General features: G+C 38.6%; 1 protein-coding gene across 1 annotated transcript in view; it reads left to right on the top strand.

Moving 5' to 3' along the window:
- LOC104283887 (cadherin-13) overlaps positions 1-23,884 on the top strand; it is a 261,169-nt gene extending 237,285 nt beyond the window's left edge. The window contains exons 9-11 of the mRNA XM_009882122.1: positions 4,277-4,510; positions 6,158-6,373; positions 22,104-23,884. Coding sequence (XP_009880424.1) covers positions 4,277-4,510; positions 6,158-6,373; positions 22,104-22,111 — 458 coding nt within the window. The 3' untranslated portion in view covers positions 22,112-23,884. The remainder of the gene's footprint in view (positions 1-4,276; positions 4,511-6,157; positions 6,374-22,103) is intronic.
- The last annotated feature ends 745 nt before the right edge of the window (positions 23,885-24,629 follow it).

The following is a 24,629-nucleotide window of genomic DNA, read 5'->3' as shown; positions in this document are numbered from 1 at the left end:
TTCTTTCACTGTTGCTGTTGTTGCTAGGGCTCAGTTAGTGGAGAAAAATACTACTGAATGTGAAAATAGGAGGGTGACATGGCCCAGATAGCCATGTAGCCAGTGTTGTGTTCCCCAGGGCTTCCTTAGCATTAAGTGAAAAAAATGTATGAACTCAAAATGCTCTATGAAAGTCACGTTTTGAGTTAAAACATATAAAAACAATTTTCATATTAATGGTTTGAGAGTACAGTTACTAGCATCTGCACTGACTGTCTAAAGCTCCTGTAGATATGGTTGAGCAAGATGTGGTGAGACATTGAGACATGACTTTGGACTTACTCATGCAACGTGGGTCCTTCTATCAACCTTTTATGATCCTAATAGTAGGAAGAGAAGACAACATAGATGTGCAGGTGTGTTTACACACACGTGTATCATGCAAAGAAATAGGAGGCTGTGTAGGCAACCCTCAGCCACACTACGAGGTTTTTCTTTGGATATCCCCAAAAATTAAGTCCTCAACTTTCACTGACTTTTTAGGGGTCTTTGGCTTCTTATTGTGCAAGACATACCAGAAAATCTCACCTGCTGTGTGGCAATTCCTAATCTGTATTTTTGCTTTCATTTCAAACAAATGAAAGCTGTTGGTATTTGAATGTATACTGATTAGAAATGTCTTAATTCAGTTTCAAAGCAGTCCAGATACTGTGTTTAATTTCATGGAACTCAGCCATATTAGAAATCTGTACACAACAGCATCACATTTCTGTAGAAAAACTAAAAAGTGGAACATGAAATGGCTCTTCATGTCCACAAAAATGTTATGCTCAGATTAAATGCATCATCAGCCATTCAACCATATGATTGCTTGTTAGACATGCCATTTTATGCAAGTCTTGATACTTAAGAGAAATGTCATCTTAGTCCCTGGCCATCATTGTGCGTAATTGGTATCTTTTAAGAAACTAACTACCTGATTGGCAGTCTCATTTGAGTAGTCAGATGTCTAAATGACATTGTTCCTACGGGAACTTTTTGGACCAAAACTGAATGCCAGTTTTAAAATTTCTTGGCTGTGTGTTGCTACAGAAGGCTTATAATTTGACTTTACACTACTAATTCTAATACAGTTCTGCTTTGCTTTTCATTAAAATTCCCGTGTACAGAAGTATACAAAGTGTCTGTTTCAATAATATTTCTTTTGAAACTCTTTTTCTTAAATAAAGGTAGCAATAGGGTCATTTATGCTGATAGCGTTAAAATCTAATTTAACATCTACATCTTCTGGTAACAGTCCCTTGCGTTACAGATTCTAGTTCCCAAACAATAGACCACATCATAGTCTATGGCATTCTCTAACTCATGAAATAGAACTACTTTTGTTAGTCTATTTTGCACTTGTTACGTCTTACAGCAGCAGTAGCTATTGCCTAACTGAAGACTGGTATTAGCAGCTTTGTATGCAGTCTAATGCCAGGGTACGAAGATGTTACCAGTCGTGGTCTGATTCAGATAAGTGTGTCATAATTCCCAATTGCATCACGCTCTAAGATGAAGCTGGACTTTAGTGTCATTGCTCGAAGTTCCAGTTCCACAGACCATTAACCAACTTGAAAGATCATACTTACATTTCGGTCTCGTTGAAGATCACTTGTTAAGGTTCTCAGTCTTGCCCTAGATTATTAAAATCAGGATTCAATACCAAGCTTTCATTTTCTTTCAGTATGAGGTTAGCCATCCTTCAGTCTCTGTTTTTGTAGCTTTTACACATGTGAGTAATGCTTTCATTCATACATTTGTCATAGTGTATTCACAGCTATGCCACTTGTGGGAGCCTTAGCAGGAATTTGAAATTATCTCTATCCCAAATGGCCCTAAAGGCACCTGAAGGTTTCAAGTGTTCAGCCTCAGAAGCAATGGCCAATTCAGTTCCGTGACAAAAATGGGAGCTGAGCTCTTTTGGAAAGCTGCTCCCAAGGGTTGTTGGACAGAGCCCTTTGTGTCTTGGTTTATGCATCAATCCTGCTTTCAGCGGCAAGGTTTTGCAATACAAATTAAGAGAAGTTTTATTTCAGAATTAAAATATGCTATGGAAATCTTTCATTTCAAAACCAAAGCTGTCTGGAGATCATGGGATTTTTGAATTATTTCAAAGGCATAATACTGTCAAATTTATAAAAGTCATATATTCCCAATGGACACGTTGTGACCATTTTTCCCTGATTCATTTTTTGTTGTATTTTTTATGATATGCGTGTTAACAAGCTTCAGTTTATGACCTTGACATTTGCTTATTTTTCTTTTGGAGGTCTTCATAAATCACCATAAGATTTTGTTGAAATCATTATAAATAAACCAACCAGAGAATAAGTCATTGGAATGGACAGAAGCAATTTCCTTTCTCTCTACTTGTGCGTAATAGTTGACTGGCCCATAAGCCATACAAAGATAGTGAAACATTAGCATGGCAGAGAAAACGCAGCCATATCTGTGTTTCACAAAATAACAGTACATTCATAATGCTGTTGGCTTCTTAATTTCAAAAGGCAGATTTTAATATTACTGACTTCAGAGAAAGATAAGAAGGGCAGTGCGTAAGACATTATCAGTCCAGTGTGGAAATAATGCATTCAAAATTAAAGACAGCAGTTTAATTAAGTGCATGAAAGGCTGGCTTTTATGATCATATTTCAAATACTCGAATGTCTTTTCATCCATTCTGCCGTATGACTTTACTTAATAATATATCAAGAACAAAAAATGTATTGGAGTCTTTCTGCAAATTCAATTAGTCCAATAAAAAGTGAAAAATAATTCCTTTTTCATTAAGAAGAACTCAACCCTAACCCTTCTGATGACAAAGTGCAAGATGAGGAGGGGGAGAGAGCTAAAGAACTATGAAATTTCTGCCTTTGTTATGCATTTATGTGTGCATGAAACAGATGAAGTGTCACCATTAGGAACATTTGTTACTGAAAGGACTAATTGCATTCCGCTACAGTTAGTAGTTTATCAGATCCAGACCACAGGGTATTTACTTCTCCCTTAGGATGCACTCACAGTGCAGCAATAATTCCACAGCTATTGGGCTGCTATAGGCAGGGTAATTATGCTAAAGCGTACCTCTTTCGGTGCTAAACTTAAAACTACCGTGACACATTGCACTAGTGCTTTACAGGTTAAGTGCAACCTCTTGAATCCTTTCTACCTGCTCAGGGTTTATAGCTGAGGGAACTGCAGAGATCATAGATCTTGTGTACTAAACCAGAAAAAGGAGTAACACAAACAACCCAGAGGTGCAGCATTTCAAATGAGAAATTATTAACTACGCTATACAATGAAGGAATGTGCATTTAGAAAACTTTGAGGTAGGTTAAAATGGGCTGGCAAAGGGATCTGTAATAAGATATTGAGCTTTAGGCTGGAAGCCGTAGGTTACTGGCTCAACCGTGGCACACATCTGTAGTGACTGAAAGTTATTACCACTTGTCAGCTCCTCTCTGACCTCTGTGAAATGAGGTGCTAGTCTCAGCCCGGCTCCCAGTGGGCAGACGTCTCTGTTACAAACACTTCCAGCGCCACGGCTGGTTTGTCAGTCACAGCCTTGGCGCAAAGGCTTGTAGCAGCACCGCGGCGAATAAACAACATCCTCACCTCTGAAGCTGGCTCCTTCAGGTTAGGGATGAGGCAGGCTGGCAAATAATTTGAGAAAACTTGAAACTCCACTGCTAACACAGGGTGGCTCTGGGTAAATAAAAGATCTCATTTTCCAGAGTTGCATGTTGACAGGTTTCACTTCTGCTGACGTAACTAAATGTGGCCCCAAGGGTTGTTGGGGAATGATCTGGTCCTGTTCTGTTTATGGGCACCCACCATACAATTTGATTCCTCTGCTGTCATTTTTCCTCTTACTTGTCTTGTTCTTGATTCTTTTAATACCATGCTGTCTGTATAGGAGATGTTTCCTACTATGTTTCTCTCATTATGTGTTTATGAACAGATTCTTTTCCAGATATCTATTCATGTCCTAATCTCATTTTAACTTCAAAATATTCCTCTCCTAGAGGTTTTCTTAGAATAATTATCCATACTGTAGAGAACCAGACAGGCTGCGTTCTGAAAATACAGCAATGAATTTACAATAGTGACCCATCGGTTTTTTAAAGCAATAATTTTCATTTAACAGACGTAAAAACTATAAAAAATATTTCCTTTTGCAAGCATGCAGGTACAAGTAAGAGCAAGTATTTATGGAAGTATGATTTAATAAACATATGTTTGTTTTTTCATATAGGTAACCCTCCCGCCACAGGTACAGGAACTTTACACATCACTTTAGAGGACGTCAATGACAATGTCCCATCCCTTTATCCAACACTGGCAAAAGTTTGTGAGGATGCAAAAGATCTCAGGGTAGTGGTACTAGGAGCATCAGACAAAGACCTTCATCCCAACACAGATCCATTCAAATTTGAACTGAGTAAGCAATCTGGCCCAGAAAAATTGTGGAGAATCACCAAGCTTAACAGTAAGTCTATTACTTTTTTTTCCTTATGCACTTAGTCCTCCCACCTATCCATCCCAGTCTACTCGCCCTGAGGCTATGTGCGTTCAGGAGCAGTTGTGCATGGAAGTCTTGCAGGATGGACCCATTGCTGCTGCTTTACACTCTGCTGTTTGTGCTCGGACCAACTGCCGGGTGGGACATACTAATAGTCTGTCTGCATTTCGCTGAAATCTGAACGTTTTTCCTCTTATGTTGACCAAACTTTTCTCTTTTAGCTTTGCATTAAAGAAAGGCTACTAATGACTTACAGTTTTGTAATGATGACCATATTTCATGGCATGGAATTTGTTTGCATGAGATGCACAAGGCTTTACTATAGGACAGCATGAAACATTTGCAAGGGCTTTAGCAAGGTACTTGAAAAACTTCCTGATTTTAAGTATTTGAACTCTTCACAAACAAAATACCCAAACACACTGGGACCATACACTATTGGTAAGAGCATCAAAGCACGTGCTATGCAATTGCAGAAGGTTCGTATGGCAAACTGTGGGCACAAAGTACTAATTTTTTTTTTTTAATGTAGATTATTTCTAGCATGTGTTATTTATCTCTGTTACAATTAAATCTTTTAGCAGTTGATATCATATTCTTAGAAAAAAATGAAAGATGGATGTGATATCTGTACCTGCCTGCAGGTTGTCGTGGACAAAGTGGAAGAGTCATATTCAGCCTGGAGAAGAGAAGGCTCCGGGGAGATCTTATTGCGGCCTTCCAGTACCTAAAGGGGGCCTACAGGAGAGCTGGGGAGGGACTTTTTACTAAGTCATATAGTGAATAGGACAAGGGGGAATGGCTTCAAACTGGAAGAGGGCAGGTTTAGATTAAACATCAGGAAGAAGTTTTTCACTTTAAGGGTGGTGAGGCACTGGCACAGGTTGCCCAGAGAGGTTGTTGAGGCCCCATCCCTGGAGGGGTTCAAGGCCAGGCTGGATGTGGGCAGCCTGGTCTGGTGGGAGGTGTGCCTGCCTATGACAGGGGGGTTGGATCTCGATGATCTTCAAGGTCCTTTCCAACCTAAACCATTCTATGATTCTGTGATTCTATGATTTTCTTTGCTGTACTCCAAAGATCAGATCACCACTCTGTTAACCGCCCTAGAAGAGTTAGCACGCTCACCTGGGTATCCACGGTGCTCAGGTGGAGCAGATCTGTAGATTTGAAGGGTAACATTACTTCCCTTCACTGCTTTCTCAGGCAAACTGGGGACAGCAGTTAAGCAGCTTTGTCTGTACTTCCTTGCAAGAGGATTATTTTCTTTGGCAAATAGATATATTCTTTTGTGTTGCTTTGGGGATGACATGCCATAGCGTTTTATTAATATATTAGTTTCCACAGGCAAATTGTGCCAATAATTTGCAGACCAAATAATGTATTTAAACAAAAAGGGCTCTAAAAGTCTTTTTTTTTGGTGGGGTTTCAGCCCATGAAAGAATTTCTCTACTGCCTCTTCTTACCCCCAGTCCAATTCTTTAATCTTTTCCGTAGAGTATTCTCATTTTCTTTTTAATTTCCATGAGTAACTGTGGCATATCTGATATTGTTTGCAGATTCCTCTTCTCTTCCAAACAACTGCTATTTGGCTAATTCTTACCTTATCCTTTGCAGATACTCATGCCCAGGTCATCCTGCTTCAAAACCTGAAAAAAGCCAATTACAACATCCCAATCTCAGTGACAGATTCTGGAAAACCACCTCTGACTAACACTACAGAACTGAAATTACAAGTGTGTTCCTGCAAGAAATCCAAAATGGACTGCAGTGCAACCGATGCCCTTCATATCAGCATGACCCTCATCCTTCTTTCACTCTTCAGCATATTTTGTAAGTCTTTTCCTGAACTGTAAGTAATGAAGTATTATTTAGCTGCTCATTTGTATGCTGCATAAGAAAATCTGCCAAGGGAGAAGTTAAATTCATACATTGATATCATAATGCAGTAAGTTTGGATTTATTTTTTTTTTCCTGAGGATGTGTAGCTATAAGAAAGAGGGAGGGGAGGGGAGGACTTTTTCATAGTCAAAAAATAGCAACGAATGCCTGGTTGTCAAATTAAGAAACAGAAGCAATAATTTTAAGAAGAATCAAAGGGAATTAGAGCTAGCATATGATAAACTAAGAAGTACCAGCTGTAGTAGCAGATTTGTGAGACGCTTTCTTTCATCTCTCCCCACTTGAATTCAATTCAAAAACAGAAGCCGGAGATTAAAGGTGTTCTTGTAACAATAGCTCTTCTGGGTCACCATGAAAATAAGTACTGTCTGCTTCAATCTATTCCTCTGTATAAAGTGCGCAAGCAACTGGAACATGAGGAACTTATTCAAGATTCTGGGCTTAGAGTCACCCAGAATTGATAATCAAATTGCAAGTCTGGGGTTGGAGGGCAGAGAGAACTGATACGTAGAGGAAGCTTCTGCAGCTTCTGAGAAAGTTTTCTAACAGAGACTTACAAAATTCCCAATCTGAATTGGAAGGAGTAAAGAAAAAATCCCAGAATGACTGAAGAGTAGGAATTCAAAGCCATGGAATCCCAGCATCTAACCTGGCTTGTCCTGTGACAGATTCCAGCAAATTTTGCGATGCGCTATGATTTTGTGTTCCGTATCTCTTAAAAAGGAATAGCTGTATCCTGTAACTGCGAGTCAAGGATTATTACCATCATCTTATGTTAGTAAAATACATTGTATGGTGAATTAATACCTGAGACATGGCGAAAGGCCTTATATTCTTGATGAAGTAAAAGCCACCATGAGGCAGAGCGAGAGGTCAAGGCAGAGATAGTTTACACATCCTAGGTTTGGTCTATGCTTGATTACACATCTTGTCAGGTTTTTTTCTTATAGTATATTACTTTTATCCTGAAAGGTTAGCATGAAGGTCATTGTGAGAGAATTAGAACTAGCTAATGTTTGTGATGCTCTTTGAAGATGAAAAGGACTATATAAATGCTAAGTGCAAATTCACGTTCTTTGTTCCAGTCGGTGACATCTGAAGTATCTCCATTGGCCTTGGTTCAGTTATTCTGGGTTTAGTCTGCTGGAACCAAACGCAGACTTCAGCTGTTAGAAGTAATATGTTAAAAATATTTGACAGTATGTGACACTATCACATCAGTGATATAAATATGCAGCCCATTGATTCAAATGTATTCTTGTTACCACTTCATAAATGTTGCTGGTGCTATACTAGGCATGACTTTCAGCGCTGAAATTACCTTCATACCTGACATGATTTGCATTTAAACTTTATTTACATTAATGCATCTGCTCAGAATATAATGAGGGAGAGAAAAGCTTTTTGCTTTTTAAAGTAATCATGTTGCTTTTTCCTAGCCCCCAAAGAAGTCTGATCATTTTCCTTACATTGAATTACAAAAAGCAGTTCTAGGTTTTGGAAAGCTCTTCTTGATTTGTTCTTCTTGGCTACAGATCTTCTCCAGCTCAACTGTGGGCAGAATATAGGCCCCTGGCAACTGAATGGTGCATGGTGCTCTGAATGAGAGGGATTCCCTCTCCTGCAGGAAAAGGATAAATAGCACTGAATAGTCTTTATGCTGTGAAACAATACAGACATGCCTAGAGCCTTTCTGCAGCCGTAGTTCAGAGTACTGCAATAAGTATGGAGAGAGTCGCAATGTTAAACAAAGAGCAGAGTAAGATTACACACATAATCTGCCAGCAGTATGATGTTCCGGTCTCTTGTCTGAGCAATAAAACCAAAACAAAGGGGAATAGTGGGTGAGTTGAAAGGAAGGGGAAGGAAAGATCTCCCTCTTGGGACAGAGGCTGTGTTATACACAGTTGTGAGTGAGAGCGGGAGTTCCACAAAAGCACTTCAGCATGGAGAGACCTAAAATTTAAAACAGGACCACATATTTTTTTTTCCTCAAATTTGCTGTTCTTCAGATGCATGGTTTCGGTTCAGCCAGTCACAGAGCGAGGCTGGTGTTCCATATCTGGTACAGTTACCTAACCACGCTTATGCAGAGGCAGCAAGCATAACAGCTTTCCTAACCCTTTTCCTCAGGTGTAAATGACTACACGGAGACGTAAAAGAATGAGTCCAGGAGCCAGTTGAAATAATGTGGTACTGTACTTGAACTTGTCTAAAATGTGCTGTCCCAATTCATTTTCACACATAAGTTTTTTTATAACTGCAACTAGTTCCATTGCAATGTTTTGTATAGCCCAAATATTTATCAGAGTAATCAAAGATTAGGATGCCATAAAAACAAAGAGAACTTTAGTGCTTATTGAACATATGAAATATCCCATTTCTGGTGGCAAGTTATGGGTTTAATTTTTGCAAAAGCCCTTATGTGGCTCACTTTCCTCCCAATGTTTATGTTTTATGAGGCTCTTGTTCCTAGGAGGTAAATCCTTCAGTCAAATGAACTTCCTTATTCATGCCAAAGTATTTCATTTTGTATTTGACATCTGGTGTGAGGATAGATAGCCTTGTGAAAGAGCCATTCATGGTAAAAATGCCCTGCATGCATCTCCTCCCCATACAAAACATCTTGGTATTATCATTTAAATGGTGCAATTATTATCTATACTTAGATGATGTGCCTTCTTTGTAAATCATGGAAGAAGTCATATGTGGTAGATTTCTGAAGTATCTGAGCATAGAACTGAAGAGCCTGATTAAAACTGTAATGCATGCAAAAAGCAGCAGTTCCGCCTATTCTGTAGCTGCCCTACTGTGTTCAGTATATTGAGGGATAATGGGATACAGACTGCAGAGTTGCCCAGAAGCCCTTGGAAAGGTAGATATGCTTGGAACAAGAGAAATTTAGGACTTCTTGTCAGCCAGAAATAGAAAACATAAGATGCCAAAGTATACGGGCAGATTGCTGATTCTCCACAACAAAACAATAAGGCGTTTCGTGGAATTAAAAGATGTTGAATACAGAGTTGATTGGAAAAAAAGGAGCATCTTTGCATATTTTGTACTTCACCTAACTTATTACCACTGGGAATCACTGAAGTCAAGCTGGAAAGGTGTATAGTGGACAGGTAGAGGGCTTTCCAAAGTTATAATAGTTAATGCTAACAAATATTGGAAAGAATACTGTCTTAACCGTTATTAATGCAGACACTGTATTTAAGATGACATCTACTGTAGTGGCATCTTCTCCTCTGTCAGCTTTTCCTAGCCACTACTGGAGACAAGATAGGACCAAAATGCTCAGATATAATTTAGAATTTAGTTATTCAGATCGAGGAAAAGGAACAGATAAAAAATAAGTCTGGGTTCCTAGTCAGGGAGGACTACTTCAGGAAGAAAAAAAAGTGGGAGAAAGAAGTTGTGTTATGCAGCATGTCTGGTGCTGGGTCTGAGATTTTCCGTATTGTCCCTTACTGCTATATTGTCTCAGTCATCTCATGTTTTCAACTGACACTGCTAAAATAGCTCTGTTCAGAATGAATGCAACCAAATGATGAACAACACTAAAATTGTAAACAAGTTCCCTGTGGAAGGCTCCTGAACATTTTTAGTAAGAGAGTATCTACAATATTACAAAAGGATGAGGGATTGGGGGAGAGGGAAAATACGTGCTGCTTATTGCAGCCTACAGATGGTAGCTGATACTTCATGTAGGTGAACAATAGCTAAAAGCGAGAACCAATATCCAAAAGGTATAAGAGCGGTCCTTGAAAATTTTGCTTAAGTATCATCAATTTCACAACAAATCATTGTAAATATATGTTTAACAAACATTTAAAAGCAATCTCTTCTCAAGATACACTGAGGTCGGTAAAGCTGGTTTTTGTCCACTGGCAATGACATGGCAGACTAAGGTTCCATAAGGAACTTGGTCAGAACAAGCCAAATCTAAAGCATATATCAAACAACTTTTGGGACTTAAGTTACATGCAGGTGACTGAGAAAACAAACCGAGCTAAAAAAGTAAAAGGTCAAGATAAAACCATATTCATGTATGTTGTCATAATGAACTCAACAACAAAAACTGCCCTAGGCCCTATGGGAAATTGAGAAAGAACTACTCTAGCTGGCAGGACTAGGCTTTATATCAATTACAAATTATTTATTCTGGATTTCTGATTTGACAATAATTATTTCACTTAATTGCATAATCATGGAATGATAATTGCATGTCATATTTCCTTTTATATTCTGCCAACATAAAAGAGCAAGTTAGATTCAAATTAAAGGACTAAAATAAAAGCCAAAGGCACAACAGTCACGTCCTGAACAAGTAGAATTCCGAGCAATTCCATTAGTAGCTCAGTCACACTCGCAATCATATTTTACTTTAATTTCCTTGTTAGAAAAAAAAAATGGACTTTACACACTTAATCTTGAAATGAGAATTTGATATCTTAGCTGACAGTCAACCATTGATAAGAAACTTTTTTTGGTTAACCTAGCCAGTGGACGAGGAAGTTGTAAGTTGACTTGAACTTAAGTAAGTAAAGTATTCCATTATTATGAACAGAAAGTAAGGTGAGAGGCTGGGGGGGAAATACTGCTATGAAGAAATTCAATAAGCTGGAGGTCCCTACATTGAAATTAATTTGTTAAACTGAGGGTGAAAGGCCTCAGGTGTGTTGAAAAACAGAGACTCGCACAGATGTCTGTACTGTGATTGCAAAGAAGCCTTAGAGATACCCTTAAATTTAACTTCCTGTTAATTTCCCCTAACTTTTCCTGTTTTAATGCTTCTCTCACCATAATGTTTTTCTGATTTGAGGAATGCAGCTACAGGATCAATAGACAAAATGTCTTCTTTTTTCCTTAAAAAGTATGTATTTGTATGTATGTATATTATGTATATATATTGTATATATATAAAATATATATTAAACTGGTGGATTGGAATTTACGTGAACATAGACAGCCGGTGTTAAAACTGCAATGTTACCTATCACCTAGTTCATCTTTCAAAGCAACAGAAGCATCTGTATCTCTTGCATATGCTGTGATTTGTGCAGGAACATCAAATGTCTGAAGACTGAAGCAATGCATTCTTGAATGGCATGAGACTAAGACCAATCATAGCAGGTTGCAAATGGAAAAGACCTTTAAGGTCATTGCTCTTTCCATTACAAGTGCAGATTTGTTACCTGCAGATTCACAGTTTTCAGCCTTTGTTGTAAGTTACTTGGCTTAGTTTTAGACAATCATGTACTATCTTTTTTTTCAGGGCTCAACTACTATTTAGGTTTTACAGTAGGGTTTTTGTTTTTCCCAAGAAAAAAAGAAACAGTTCATCCCTGGTCTGTGTAGTTCCAAAGAGGAAGCTTCAGAGGAACCATTCCCAATAGGTGAATTTGCTGAAAATAATACTTTTTTTGTTGTTTTTTTTTTGTTTGCCTTTTAGGTTGTTTTAGCATATTTTAATCTTCTATAGCAATTTTCTACTTTTCAGACCAGTGGCATTTTTTTTTAATTAGTTTAATTAGCAAAACTAGAAAATTTTGCAAGATAAATTTTCCCATTTCTGAGAAGTAAAATATCTCTATATTGGCTAGAATTTCAAAAACTACCAAGATGGGGAGAGTTTTGCTGTGAAAGATGGTTTGTTGGGGTGTTTTTTTGCACTATTCTAATTTGAGTTACGTTGTTGCATTAGCGAACACACCACGAGGGTACTTAAAGCAGCAGCTAAAGGATGCTACCCAAGTAATTGGAAATTGCTGACATTTAGTGAATTCCAGTGATATAAATCTCCCTTCCTAAAATGAATAATAACAGAAGCAATATCCACTATTACTCTAATACTTATTATCTTTGTTACAGATGCTTTTGTCCGTATTAACATCATTAGTGTTACTGAGAAATTATGAGTGAATATAGGTGCTTTCTCAAATGTGTGTATGAGAAAAACACCATTATTAATTTTCTTCTTAAAGACTTTGGTTGATCAGAGTGTAGTAGGAAAGGACGGTTTGGGGGTTAAGGACTGCATGCAAATTGGGAGAGTCTTTATTTGAATCTCACTTTTAAACACAGACCTCTGCGTCTGGTCTACTCAATTCTCTGCAGGTGTACTCAGTCCTGCAATTTGGTGTGCAGTTGGCTTTGGGAGTCCACCTAAAGTTAATGGGGCTTGAAACGGCACACAAGTCCATATGTATGTACATAATTGGAGACAGGATGTTTATATACCTAGTCATATAGACATGACAAATAGAAATACCCTCAAATTGTACATCAGTATATTTAAAACGTACTTAATGACATTTTATTGAGTCAATTAGGTGGGAAATGGCATTTTACGCACGTTTTAAACCATCCAAACATGTTCCAGAAGTATAGACATGAAAAAATACGACAGTTTAGAAGACGCGTGTTTGGAATGCAAAGAGAAAAATGTTACTAGCAAATACAGCTCCTTCCATAAGAGCTGTAATATTGTTCCTGATGGTCATTCTGTAGACATGAAATGAACATTTAAAGAGATTGGTTTGATAGACCATTCAGTGTTGCGAATTCAAATGAACATTTTATGTTTTCATTTTCTCAACAGTAACTGTTGATATATTTTGTATTTCTTTTCTGAACAATCTCTTAAAGTCACATAAATATATAACTTCAGATGGTTATCGTCTGAGTTGTGCTGGAGTGGACTATGACTAAAAACTAGAACTGAATAAACAACCAGTTCAAATATTTTTGCTGTCATTAATGGCCACTATACACCAGAGGATTTTTGTTTCTTTTAGCTGTCTCTGTCCTTGGATATTTCCTCACTCTATAACACCCAAACACCTCAAAATGTGCTCTCCATGCAGACAGCTTGCTATTCAGCATTAGGTGTGATATGTGATATTAAAGATGAACGGGGGAGATTTGTTGTGCCTAAAGGTTAGATGATGTTGCTTTTGCTCCTCTACTAGACAGCTGATACTTAGAAAGTCCTTTAAAATGCCATTAATGTTGGAGTATTTCAGTCTACCTCTTAAAGCCTTACTTTACCCCTACGCTTAACTGGTATATGTCACTGGTTAGGACGTATGTAAGCTGTCATGCTTACGAGTCCTTCTTGAAAAATCCTGAAGTAGTCGGATTGATATCAACATAGCCAAACCTGGCAATTTTCTAATTTGTTTTTTCCCTTTCAATGGCTTCTAGGGATAATGCTTTCCTCTCATCTTTATTCTTACTTAATAAGAGGTTTTTTCAGATGTTTCTTTTCATATTTCAAGCTGGGATTAGCGTATACCTACAGATCTGAATGTGTCTGGACTACTTGTGTTCATGTTCTACTTATTAAAAACTGATAGTAAACTAAGCTGTACTGCTGTGGAAGATGAGATCTGACTGCTTAAGCAGCGATCCATTGCTTTCGAAGGCTGGCTAGCTGTTACATTTGATGCATTTCATTTTCAGCATAAATATGAAAAATTAGGAGACTTGTTCAGTGCTACTATTTCAAAACTGTACTTACTTGTTTCACTTGCTGAATATTTTCAACTGTTCAGCTAAATTTATCAGATTAGAGCATAAGAAAGTATGCCTCCAGATTGCAGGCAGTCACTTCTGTAATTGTTTTGTTTTGAAAGAACTGGAAAAGAAGGGAAGCAATTATTTCCTATTGGCCAAATGATATTGACATTGCTTTGGCAATGTAGCCAGCTAAAATTTGTATCAAATAAAAAATAATAATAATCTAGGACATCTTAGCTGCTTGACCCTAGAAACTCCCACCACCACCGCCTCCCAGTAAGATATTTCGTATCCCTAGTGAGTGGGAATTTCATTAGAAGATGCTTTATTTGGTAAACGCAGCACTGCACTGGACTAGGCAGTCCACGTTTCTGAATTTCTAAGCAAACATAGCGAGTCTTTGAGTTGATATGAGGAGCTTTTCTCTCAGATGGTGCTTCTTATATGCACATACATTTTGCACTTGATAAGAACAGCCCGTTACACAGTGAGTGTGTGCAGGTACACGGCAAGGAAGAGGTGAAGCAGAAACAAGGACTCAACAGGGAGCAAGGCCCTTGCCAGAAGAGTAAGAGCACTTTGGTGTAAATCAGTGCTGTTTCGGGTCTGCCGGTATAGTCTTGTAATAAATAAGTTAGCAGTGTGAGACACTCTCTCGGAAATATCATCTGCTGGTGCCAGACAGCTACCCTTTGAAAATGACTTCAGCCTGAGCAACTTCTCCCCCTGTGCAGGCTGATTGGTTTGGATTGGCATGTTTCGCCAATGTCTTGCCAATTTTGGCCAATTGTATAGCACATGCCGGTGTTTTAGCTCCTGAAGTTAAATATTGACATTGATATATGAGAGCCTACTGGAGCTTTGAGTAGAATTATGAGGCACTCATTTCACAAACACAGTACTAATGCATACTGTGTTTTTCCCATCATTAAGAACTTGGAAATCATTTCCCCATACAAATGGGAAACAGATTATATATGATGTTATAAACCGCAAATTTTCAGGATAAACTCATTTACTTCTCTCTTATAAACTTTTCCACAATGTATTACTGTTCAGTGAGATCACAAGCATACCTACTGCTATGCCTGATACTAAAACCAAATTTCTTAACTGTGGGAATAAGGACACGTGGTATCTGTCTGAGGATAGTTGTTTCAGTCTTTCAAATTCAGAGAGATTTGGGATGAAAAGCTTCCCTTCTTTTTTTGAGAACACAATACCAGGGCAGTCAAAACCCAGTGGCCACTGAATTTTGGCACTTGCAGCAAAGCCAGTGACAGGGTCACAGAAGAGTATAGCTATTAAATGATTATTTTACACAAAAGTGCAAAATATTATAATTTATAGGCATATGGTACAAACAAACACTGTGACACTTTTGTTGTTGAAAACTACCTATGACGAATCAACCAGTGATGTACATTAAAACCATTTGTGTTTTTCTAAGTTCTCTGTGAAGGCTAAACTAATAACTGTGTATCTAATTAATGTCCTTTTATAGATGGTAAATCCAGGAAAGAAGCACCTGGATGTTGATTAGCTGCCTAATCAGAAACATGGTTCTGATCTCTTCTACAATTTTCACATTACCTCTTTAACATTACTGAGGTTTCAGTAAAGTCCATGATGTAATGTAGACTTTTAATTATGTAAAGATTAATGTAATATTTCTGATGAGAGGGTAATTGAATGAAATCTGAAAGAAATGGACCATGCATGAGTTGAAGTCCAAACTCCAGCTGTGTTAACTCTCCTCTCCATGTTAAATGGGAATTAGAGGATGAATGCATCTTGGGTAAAGTTCATTCCTGTACAGAGGGTCAGCATGAAACTTAAATGCCTTTAATTTTTATGAGGTTTTAACTGCAATGTAGGAAGCATAGTCTGTGTAATGGGGGTGAGTTTGGTCTCAGAAGGAACATATCTTTCAAAGGCTTTGAATTACTCAGTTTAGACCCGTTTCTTTTAAATAAGCAGGGAATTAAATCACTAATATCTCAATACATTCAGAGAAAGCTAAGGCTGCAAAAGGGAAAGCCAGAGTGACCGGGAAATGCCAAAGTGTTTTGCAAACAAGATTATTTATTGGCTGATTAGCAGAGAGTTCTGCTGGAATATGAGCTCTTGGCAACCTGAAATATAGTGAATGAGGTTACATGCTACCAGTTGCCTTTTGCCTAGGGTCGGGCACTATGAAATCTTTGTCTTAAAGAATTATGTGCATTTTTTCTCCACTTTCTTCTTTCATGTGGGTCATCATAAGGAATAAACCTTAAATTAGCCCAGTGTGAAATAGACAGGTAGCTGTAGTCATTGAAGAAGTCAATATTATAAACCCTTAGTGTGTATTAGGTGGCTTTCTCCTTTTCTGAACAAATTCAGCATCCAAAACCCCATGAACAGATGACGATTCAGATCTGTCCTGTGGAGTTTGCCACCGTCATCAACAACTCTTTTGACCTTCCAAATACAGTCAACAACAATAGACTTCAGTGGGAGTAGAAAGGGGGGTTTGTTCCATTTAAGTTTCTACATCGTGAATCTCCCTACCCTAAACTGCACACTTAGACCTGTATTCCTGTAGCATTGTTACACTCCATACTATTAGTACATGAGATCCAGATAAACATGCACAATGTTTGTCAGTTTTCTTGACCAGTAAAAGCAAACAGCATTTTCCAACGCCAAAGTCCTAATGCCAACAGACACTCTCTGTTTATGATACCGAGCTCTTACCTGAGACCCATTAACCATAATAGTAATAATTCAGACAGCAAGCACATAAAAATAACCCTGCCTATTTCGCTGTTCTCTCACTATTTGACTGTTATCTTAAAAGGAACGTGGCTGAATGTCTCTCTTGAGTGCCTAAGAGGTAGAGCAGAGGAGAATTGTGAGATAAAAATGGTGAAGATCACATTAGAGACTTCAGTGAGAGTGATTTCTGGGGAAAGAAGTTATACATAGCTGTGCTGGCTTTATGCTGCTTGTGCATTCCCTGGGTACCTTCAGGGAAAGGTGGGGGGTGACCACGTAAGAACAACGATGCACACACTGCCTTTGTGGCTTTCATGCAGCCATACGCCGCAAATTACTTCTTGTAGGTAGACAGAAATCACGTTTAAAACAACACATGGCACATAATAATTCTTGAGTGCTGAGACCAGCTATGGAGACAGTGTTGTTCTTAACAGCTGATATAAAGAAAATAAAATAATTACTAGGCCTAATGATCATTACTGTACAGATCTAAACCTGCCAGGCACATGCTTACCAGGACATTAAGTTCCTAAAAGAGATAGTTCGCAGAGATTAACAAATGTCCTCCCTGTACACATTATTTGCACATTTTATGCTCACAGTATTCCTTAAGTACTGATATCTTTTATGTGCTATTGCTAGCTGCAAACTTTAAATCATGCATGATATAAAATACATAAGAATGTGTCAAAAAAATAATTAAAAAAAAAAAAGACACCACATCAACACCACCCCATTGAAGTCAGTGGATAAACAGTGCAAATCACTAGTGTTTAGCTTAGCTGTTTAGAGATGGGACTCAAATAAGAAGTAGACCCTAATAATTTGGCAGTGTGTGTGCATTTCTGGAACTTCCATTTGGTCCTTTTTTTGAGAATAAAGAAAAAAAGAAAAGAAAAAAAAACAAACAAGAAAACTACAATTCTTATGCAGAAAACAATAATGAACATTAGAAACCCAGTTGGGAGAACAGAGACATTTTAAATATGGACATATTGGACATATGGACATTTTAAATATGGACAATATCAGATCCCCAGAGAATTTATAATAGAGCAGTTCTATTGATTTTAGTAGATTTGCTTACATTCATCATTGAGTTTTCAGCACAATACTTTGATTATTCTTGATTTCTGTAGATTTTGTATCAAGGGAGTTAGTGGCCAGAATACTTGTCCAATAACGCCTTATATGACTATATCAGAATATTTTTAGAAAGTAAATTTGTAACTGATAAACTTTGTTATTAAACACATAAATTAAAAGTTAGACTAACTTCTCTCTTGGACATAAGCAATTTTGTATCAACTTTGTGTGCAATAGAAAGAGGAAGACAGCTTTGATCTCGAGTCTTCTTACTGGAACTACCAAAGATTATTATCTACTGAAACTTTAGAGCCCCAATTTTGAATGTTGAATCTCATTTTAGAAGGCAAAAACTTCCTTTACAATAAGGTCAAGTCATCATTAATGAGCAGAGGGGTATGTAATATCCTTCCAAACAATGTTTGGAATAAGATAATTCTCAACAGAGCATCAGTTCAGGCTGGTGAAAGGGCAGAGCTGAATTCATAGTAGTCTGGGCACCCTGTGCCAACGCCAGGACTGTTGTAGATGTGTCCGCAAAAGCAGACATTAAGGAGACAGCATTTTATGGATGCTTGCAGGGAGCCACTCCTATTACATGGGAAAGCCTGGGAAAAAGCCCAAACAGGTTTCTTTGAAAACATGTCAGTGAAAGCTGCCGTCGTGGACTTTGAATGAGAGGAAAAACAGGTCATGTAGGGATAATCCAGGAAAATATGTGCAGTAGGGAAGAGGCTGTGAAGGAGTCAGAGTAACGGAGGTTCTGTCAAAGTGGCAGACTAGGAAAATGCTCTGTACAGCAAAAGACTGGCAGGATATGAGCACAGTAGCTTGAATTTGTCAAGGGCTGTGAAAAGATGTTGCAAAACTGCTCATGGAGGAGAGCCTGGATAGGAGATTTAGCTGTTTGAATGGCTAGAAATAGCCCTTTGGGATGATGTGTGAAAAAGAATCTTCTAGATTAAGACATAACCGAAATATACAGACCTAGAAAGGAGATTCCATGACAAAGACCTTCTTCAGTTTGTTTCTCTTTTTAAGTTTGAATAGGAGGCAGGATGATAGTGTTGTCCTGAGCAATCAAAGGAAGAACTAGAAGGGAGTGCTTTAGGGGAAAGATATAAGACCTCAGTTTTAGCTGTGCAGAGCTGTCAGCTAAACATCGAAAAGGTATCAGAGCTAGAGGTCGACATTTTAGTCTAAATGGAAAAGCAGGTAAAGAGAGTAAGATCTCTGAACTGTCAGCACTGCAGTGATTGCTGAATGTGTATGAACAGTGTCACAGAGAAGGGGAAGAAATTAAAGTGGGGGGAAAAAAGGTTTCCCCAGAAACCTGGGTTGGAGGGAATGAGACAGAAGGACATGCTGGAGAAGTGACTAGAGAAATCATAGTGAAGTGACAGGAGGAGATAGTCACAGGAGCCAAGGGAACATCATATTTCCAGGCATGTGATTAAATGGGTGGAAGGCAGCTGATAGGTCAGAAAGGATGAAGTTGAGAAGCAATTCCTGTAGAAAGAAAGTCAGGCAGGGACTGTAGAGCTTGGAGATGAAAGGGAGAGGAGCTGGGGTGGGACTTGAAGAGGCGGGTGGGGTAACAGGGAGAATCAAAAGACACATTGCGAGAGAGAAGCTAGTCTTCAATAGGTAACAAACTAGCTCAGGAAAAAGCATGTTCAAAATTAAAGCTAAGCTAACTATATTTAATACATAGTTTACTCAGAAAAGTCAAGCTGTATGATAAGGTAGTTACATTCATTATATCTGTCAATATGATGTAAAATATACAAGCTTTTCTTCAGGTCTGCACATCAATCAACATATATTGCCCTTTATTTACAAGCTGTTGGTGAAGCAGTCACTAACTGCTTGAATTTGTGTGATATTTATAAATTTTGTGCTGACAGTTTCCTCTAGTGAAGTTTAAGCCTATGGATCTTAGAGAAATTCAGTGCTACAGCTGTTCTTCATTCATCATACACAAGTGCCTGTCCTTAACAGGAAGACCTACAGGGATCTCCTGAAGATTCAGAGTAGCTTTGCCAGTTGAAGAGCTAGCATTACTTCCTTTGAGTCAGGATTGAACAAATGCCCTTTAGTGATACTAAGTGTCACTGGGATCTGGAAACGCTATTTTTCAGATGGTCTGTGAGATCATAGTCCTGAACTCTTGCTTTTCACTATCCCAAGAGATCAAGTTGTTTACGACAATTTAGTCCTAGCTGGAATCCCCAATCCAAAAATATCCTAACTTTGGCAGTCATGATCACAAATTTCCTATGTGTAAGTCTGGATCCTAATTTTGTGGCCAGACCTTTTCTTTAAACAATGTGCTAAAATTCCACATGCCAAGCAATTCCAGATTTTATCTTATTTGGAAATCTCAGCGATACTTCTCACTTCAGTGAGTCCCATCCATCAGTCCCTCTATGGATTCCTACACTTGCTTAATTTGCTTTACTTACCTTTGTTTAACAGAACTGAGGTGGTGCTGCAGGGGAAAGGACAGGCTGCTGCGTGCTATGCAGGTGCCTGCATTGCTGCACAGCCCATCTGGACAGGCCTCTCGCTGGAAGAATTTAATATTGAAGTCAATTCAGATAATACCAAGAAACAAACAGCTAAAACAAAATAGCCTTCTCAATAATTATATTAAACTTGATTTGCCCAAAAAGAGAAGCAGATAATTAAAAGCCAGCATCTAATAATAACCATTATGTTACCGTTTATGCTTCATGTGTCCGTGGTTGTGACAAAACTATTGATATTGCCATCATTTGAATGTACGAATGCAACATATATTAGACAAACATTTCCTGAGTGAGTTTTGATGTGTACGTTTGCCTTGCGTTTTTGTGTTTTGATACAGCAGTTGCCTCCTCCCAGGGCAGAGCACGACTCCTTCAATGCACTGTGGTGGTGTAACCCCAGGAGGCAGCTGCTCACTCCCCAGCAGGGTGGGGAAGAGAATCAGAAAGGGGAAAGTGAGAAAACTCGTGGCCCGAGATAAAGACAGTTTAACAGGCAAAGCAAAAGCTGCACGCACAAGCAGAATAAAGAATCCATTCCCTGCTTCCCATCAGCAGGCGGATGTTCAGCTGTCTCCAGGAAAGCAGGGCTCCGTCACACGCAGTGGTCAGACAAACGCCGTAACTCCAAATGTCCTCCTGCTTCTTCCTTCTTTCTCCCAGCTTTTATTACTGGGCGTGATGTCACATGGTGGGGTCAGCTGGCCCAGCTGTGTCCCCTCCCAGCTTCTTGTGCCCCCCCCCGCCTACTCGCTGGTGGGGCAGCAGGAGAAGCAGGAAACCTTGGCACAGTGCTGTGTAAGCACTATTCAGAGCAATAAACAAAACATTGGTTTGTTATCAACGCTCTTTTGGTCACAAATCTAAAACATAGCACTATATGAGCTGCTATGAAGAAAATTAACTCCATCCCAGTCAAAACCAGTACAACCAGTAAACTAACACTGTGAAGTCAGAAGTTGTATTTGTTTGAGAGGAGCCAGATAAAATTTAGCTATAGGTTTTGCTAATATTATTCTTATGTGTTTTTATTGTGAAGCCAAGTATTTGCAATTTACTAGTGTCCGAGTGAAACTGGAGGAAAGAGACCATTAGCGGCAGCTAATGTTACATTTGCTCTTGGTCTCTGTTTTCCTGAATCTCTTTACTACCTTTGCATTATCTGAGTGCCCATCTAAAATAGGTAAAAGCATTCAAGTTTGTCACCCTCCCTTTATTAAAAAAAAAAGTAAAATAATTAGACAGTCCACATAAGATTTATATTTCTGTGGCAACATTAATATTATATGCCAGCTCTTTTATTCCCTGGTTTCTGCACAAACTATAAGGCACTATAAATGTGTTATTTTTAAAAAGATTGTTTGTTTGCTCTGTGCTTGTCAGTGTGTGTGCACACAGGGGAGTGACTCACTGGCCGTTCACTTGCACGCTTGCACTAACATACATGATGGAGGTGTCAAATGGGGAGAATCAGGTCCTGGCTCGAGGTTTATGCTCAGACCTCCGCACTGCATCTTCCTGAATTGCCCTGCAAAGGTCTCTGAATGCCCCGGGTGACGTTTCAGGGTTTCCTTTTGGAGATTTCTGTTTTCACAAATAATTGCTTCTGAACCTGGATAATTTATATTTTATTACTGACAAATGTGCATGCACTCAATCAGTAATTTTATTGCGGGGAGGGAAAAAAAAAAACCCACCCAAAAAGTGAAAAGACACTGTGATCTGCGTAGTAATAATCACACACATTTCCCATCATTTAGGTCTGTAAGAACTCCTGACATTTGAAGCTGTCCTACCGAGTTGCCATGGCAACGAGAAAAAAGAAAACGTCAGATCTGAAGATTGCAGTTTACAGTTGCTGTTCTTCACTACCAGGCCTCAGTTGCTCCAGATTCAGTTTAATTTGCAACCTCACTTAATCTGTCCGACTATACATTGGTGTTTGACAGCCTCTACCCTAACTTCCGTTTGGTAATGGATTCCTCTTGCAAGACGCAACGTTTATGCCAATTTTCTCTGAATGTTAAAAGACCATGACATCTAAACTGGACCTTGGGGGAGCAGAAAACAGATTGACTCCATTTTTTTCTATCTGTTGACTTGTTGCTATTCAACTGTTCAGAAAATATTTTGTCTGTGGGTTAGTATTTGTATATGTATGAGTGTATGTATATATATATATTTATATAGAGAGAAGAGTTATACGACAGGTTTAGCTTTTATAAGATATTCATCTGGAGTGTGCAAAGGACAAAGCAGAGTAATGCAGCCACAGGTGAATTGTAACTATTCTACCATGGCTAAACCTACTGTATTTGCTGTTTATAGTGTGGCCAGAAGGAGAGAGCCTATTGCCATCACACCGCCACTACAGCCACTTTGTTGACACCAAGCAAAGCAGGCCCAGGGCTCTGCGGTGTCACTTCTTGTACCTCACGTTCAGCAAACAAGAAATGCAAATCCCCCTGGCCTGTTTCTGATCGGAACTGCTTTCCTTATGTCCCAGATGGAATTTACAATCCCGCAGGAGCACAGCGCTTCGCTCCCCGTTTCGGTGGGAGCAGCACTGGGAGGTTCTGCGTAGCTCTGATTTGTGAGAAAGCGGGAAGCAGCTGCGACCGGCACTCTGTGGGTCACGAGTTACAGCAATGGGAGTGCTGGACCTGATTTTAAAGGGGCTAAAGTCAGCTTCCTGTCATTATTTGCCCGGGCAATTGACAAAATTTAAATCTCTTGTCAGCTCTGCAGACACAGTTAAGTGGGTAGATGTCTGCGTATGGGCAGCTGATTAGAATAGCAAAAGTAAAGTATTTCTCAGAAGTGCTGGTCTCTCTCTCAGCCTCCATGCAGCTGTCATTACATACCTAAGCGCAAGGAGGAAGACAGATGCCCTATTCTATAAATATATTCACACACACATATATATAGTTTTGAATATATATATACATACATACACATGTACACACAGTTTCCAGTTAAGAGTAACAAGAGCATTTCTTTGTGTGTGTAAACTTACCACACTTGTTTGCAGACATGGGAAAAAAGGGTGTTCGTTATATATGAATATAAATCCTTTTTTATTCTGTGAGCATGTAAGGTTAAAAAAAAAACCTTCTAACTGTATCAAGATGATCATCTTGTTAATAAATTGTAAATGATCCATCAAAGCTCACACCAAATTTTTATAAAATTAACACAAAAAGTATACTAGTGACAGACTGTGGCTTTTATTAGAGCTTGCCAGTAACTAGGGTAAGGTAAGTGTCTTAGAATATTTTAATAAACTTGCTTATTTAAAGTTTAAACAAGAAAGCTTCCTTATGCAATAGAACTTTGCAGCTGCATTCTTTAGTTAGCATTTTTACAGTACTTATGAGTCATACTGTATGTTGTCTTTACTACAGTGAGATTATGAGCATATCTTCCACACCACGTATATGTTTCAATAGTAAAGCTTTTTGGAAGCATTAAAAAGTCCAAACATATATTTAGTTTTCCATAATGCTACACTAGATATTAAATGTGTGTTGGTGGTTAAAAATTGCTGTACAATAGCTTTTCTCTGACTTCCTGTATTGTACCAAATATGAAACAGGTCTTTTTTTTTTTTTAATCAAAAGGAGTAATAACAACAGCGACAGAGGAAAAATTAGTTTGTGTTGTGAACTTTCCTAACGTTGTAGATTTCTTGGTAAGATACACACTGCCTTCAGACAGGAACCTATTTTTCTCTTCCAGCTTAACTCCTGCAGTCCTGACCAAGTAAAATCTCCCACTGACCTGGTTTGTCTCGCAGCACACTCGAGGTGTTTCAGTTACCAAAGCGGGACTTGGAGGTTCGTGGGAGTTTCTGTTGAGCCAGGGCTTCAGGAGTGCGCTGTTAGGCAGCTGGAGGCATTCCAGCAGGAAAGTGCCTGATCTCAAACATTAACATGGGCACGCTTCTAGTTCTCTTTCTCTGCCCATGCCTGTAATAAGCATATGCTGCTGTTTTATCATCAACAATTGTGACTTAAAAAAAAAGACAGTTTTCAGGCAAATTTTTCAAAAGGAAAAAAAATCAACAAATGCATAACACCACTGGATTTTCGGCATGTGTATTTAATGAATGCATTCAAATGCACCCAAAAATAAACTGGACCCTATCCTTTGATCTACAATACCTCTACCTTAAATAAAAGAAATTATAATATCCTCCCCCCAAATACTCTTTCTCTACTTGCTCTCATCCTCTCTCTGTCCAGCAAAACCCACCTCTGGAAAGAACCCAATGACATTAGTGCCAT

The sequence above is a fragment of the Charadrius vociferus genome, unplaced genomic scaffold (genome assembly GCF_000708025.1).
Source record: "Charadrius vociferus isolate BGI_N301 unplaced genomic scaffold, ASM70802v2 scaffold673, whole genome shotgun sequence".
Lineage (NCBI taxonomy): Eukaryota > Metazoa > Chordata > Aves > Charadriiformes > Charadriidae > Charadrius > Charadrius vociferus.
Note: the sequence above shows the minus strand (reverse complement) of the source record. Positions and strands in the feature narration are given on the sequence as shown.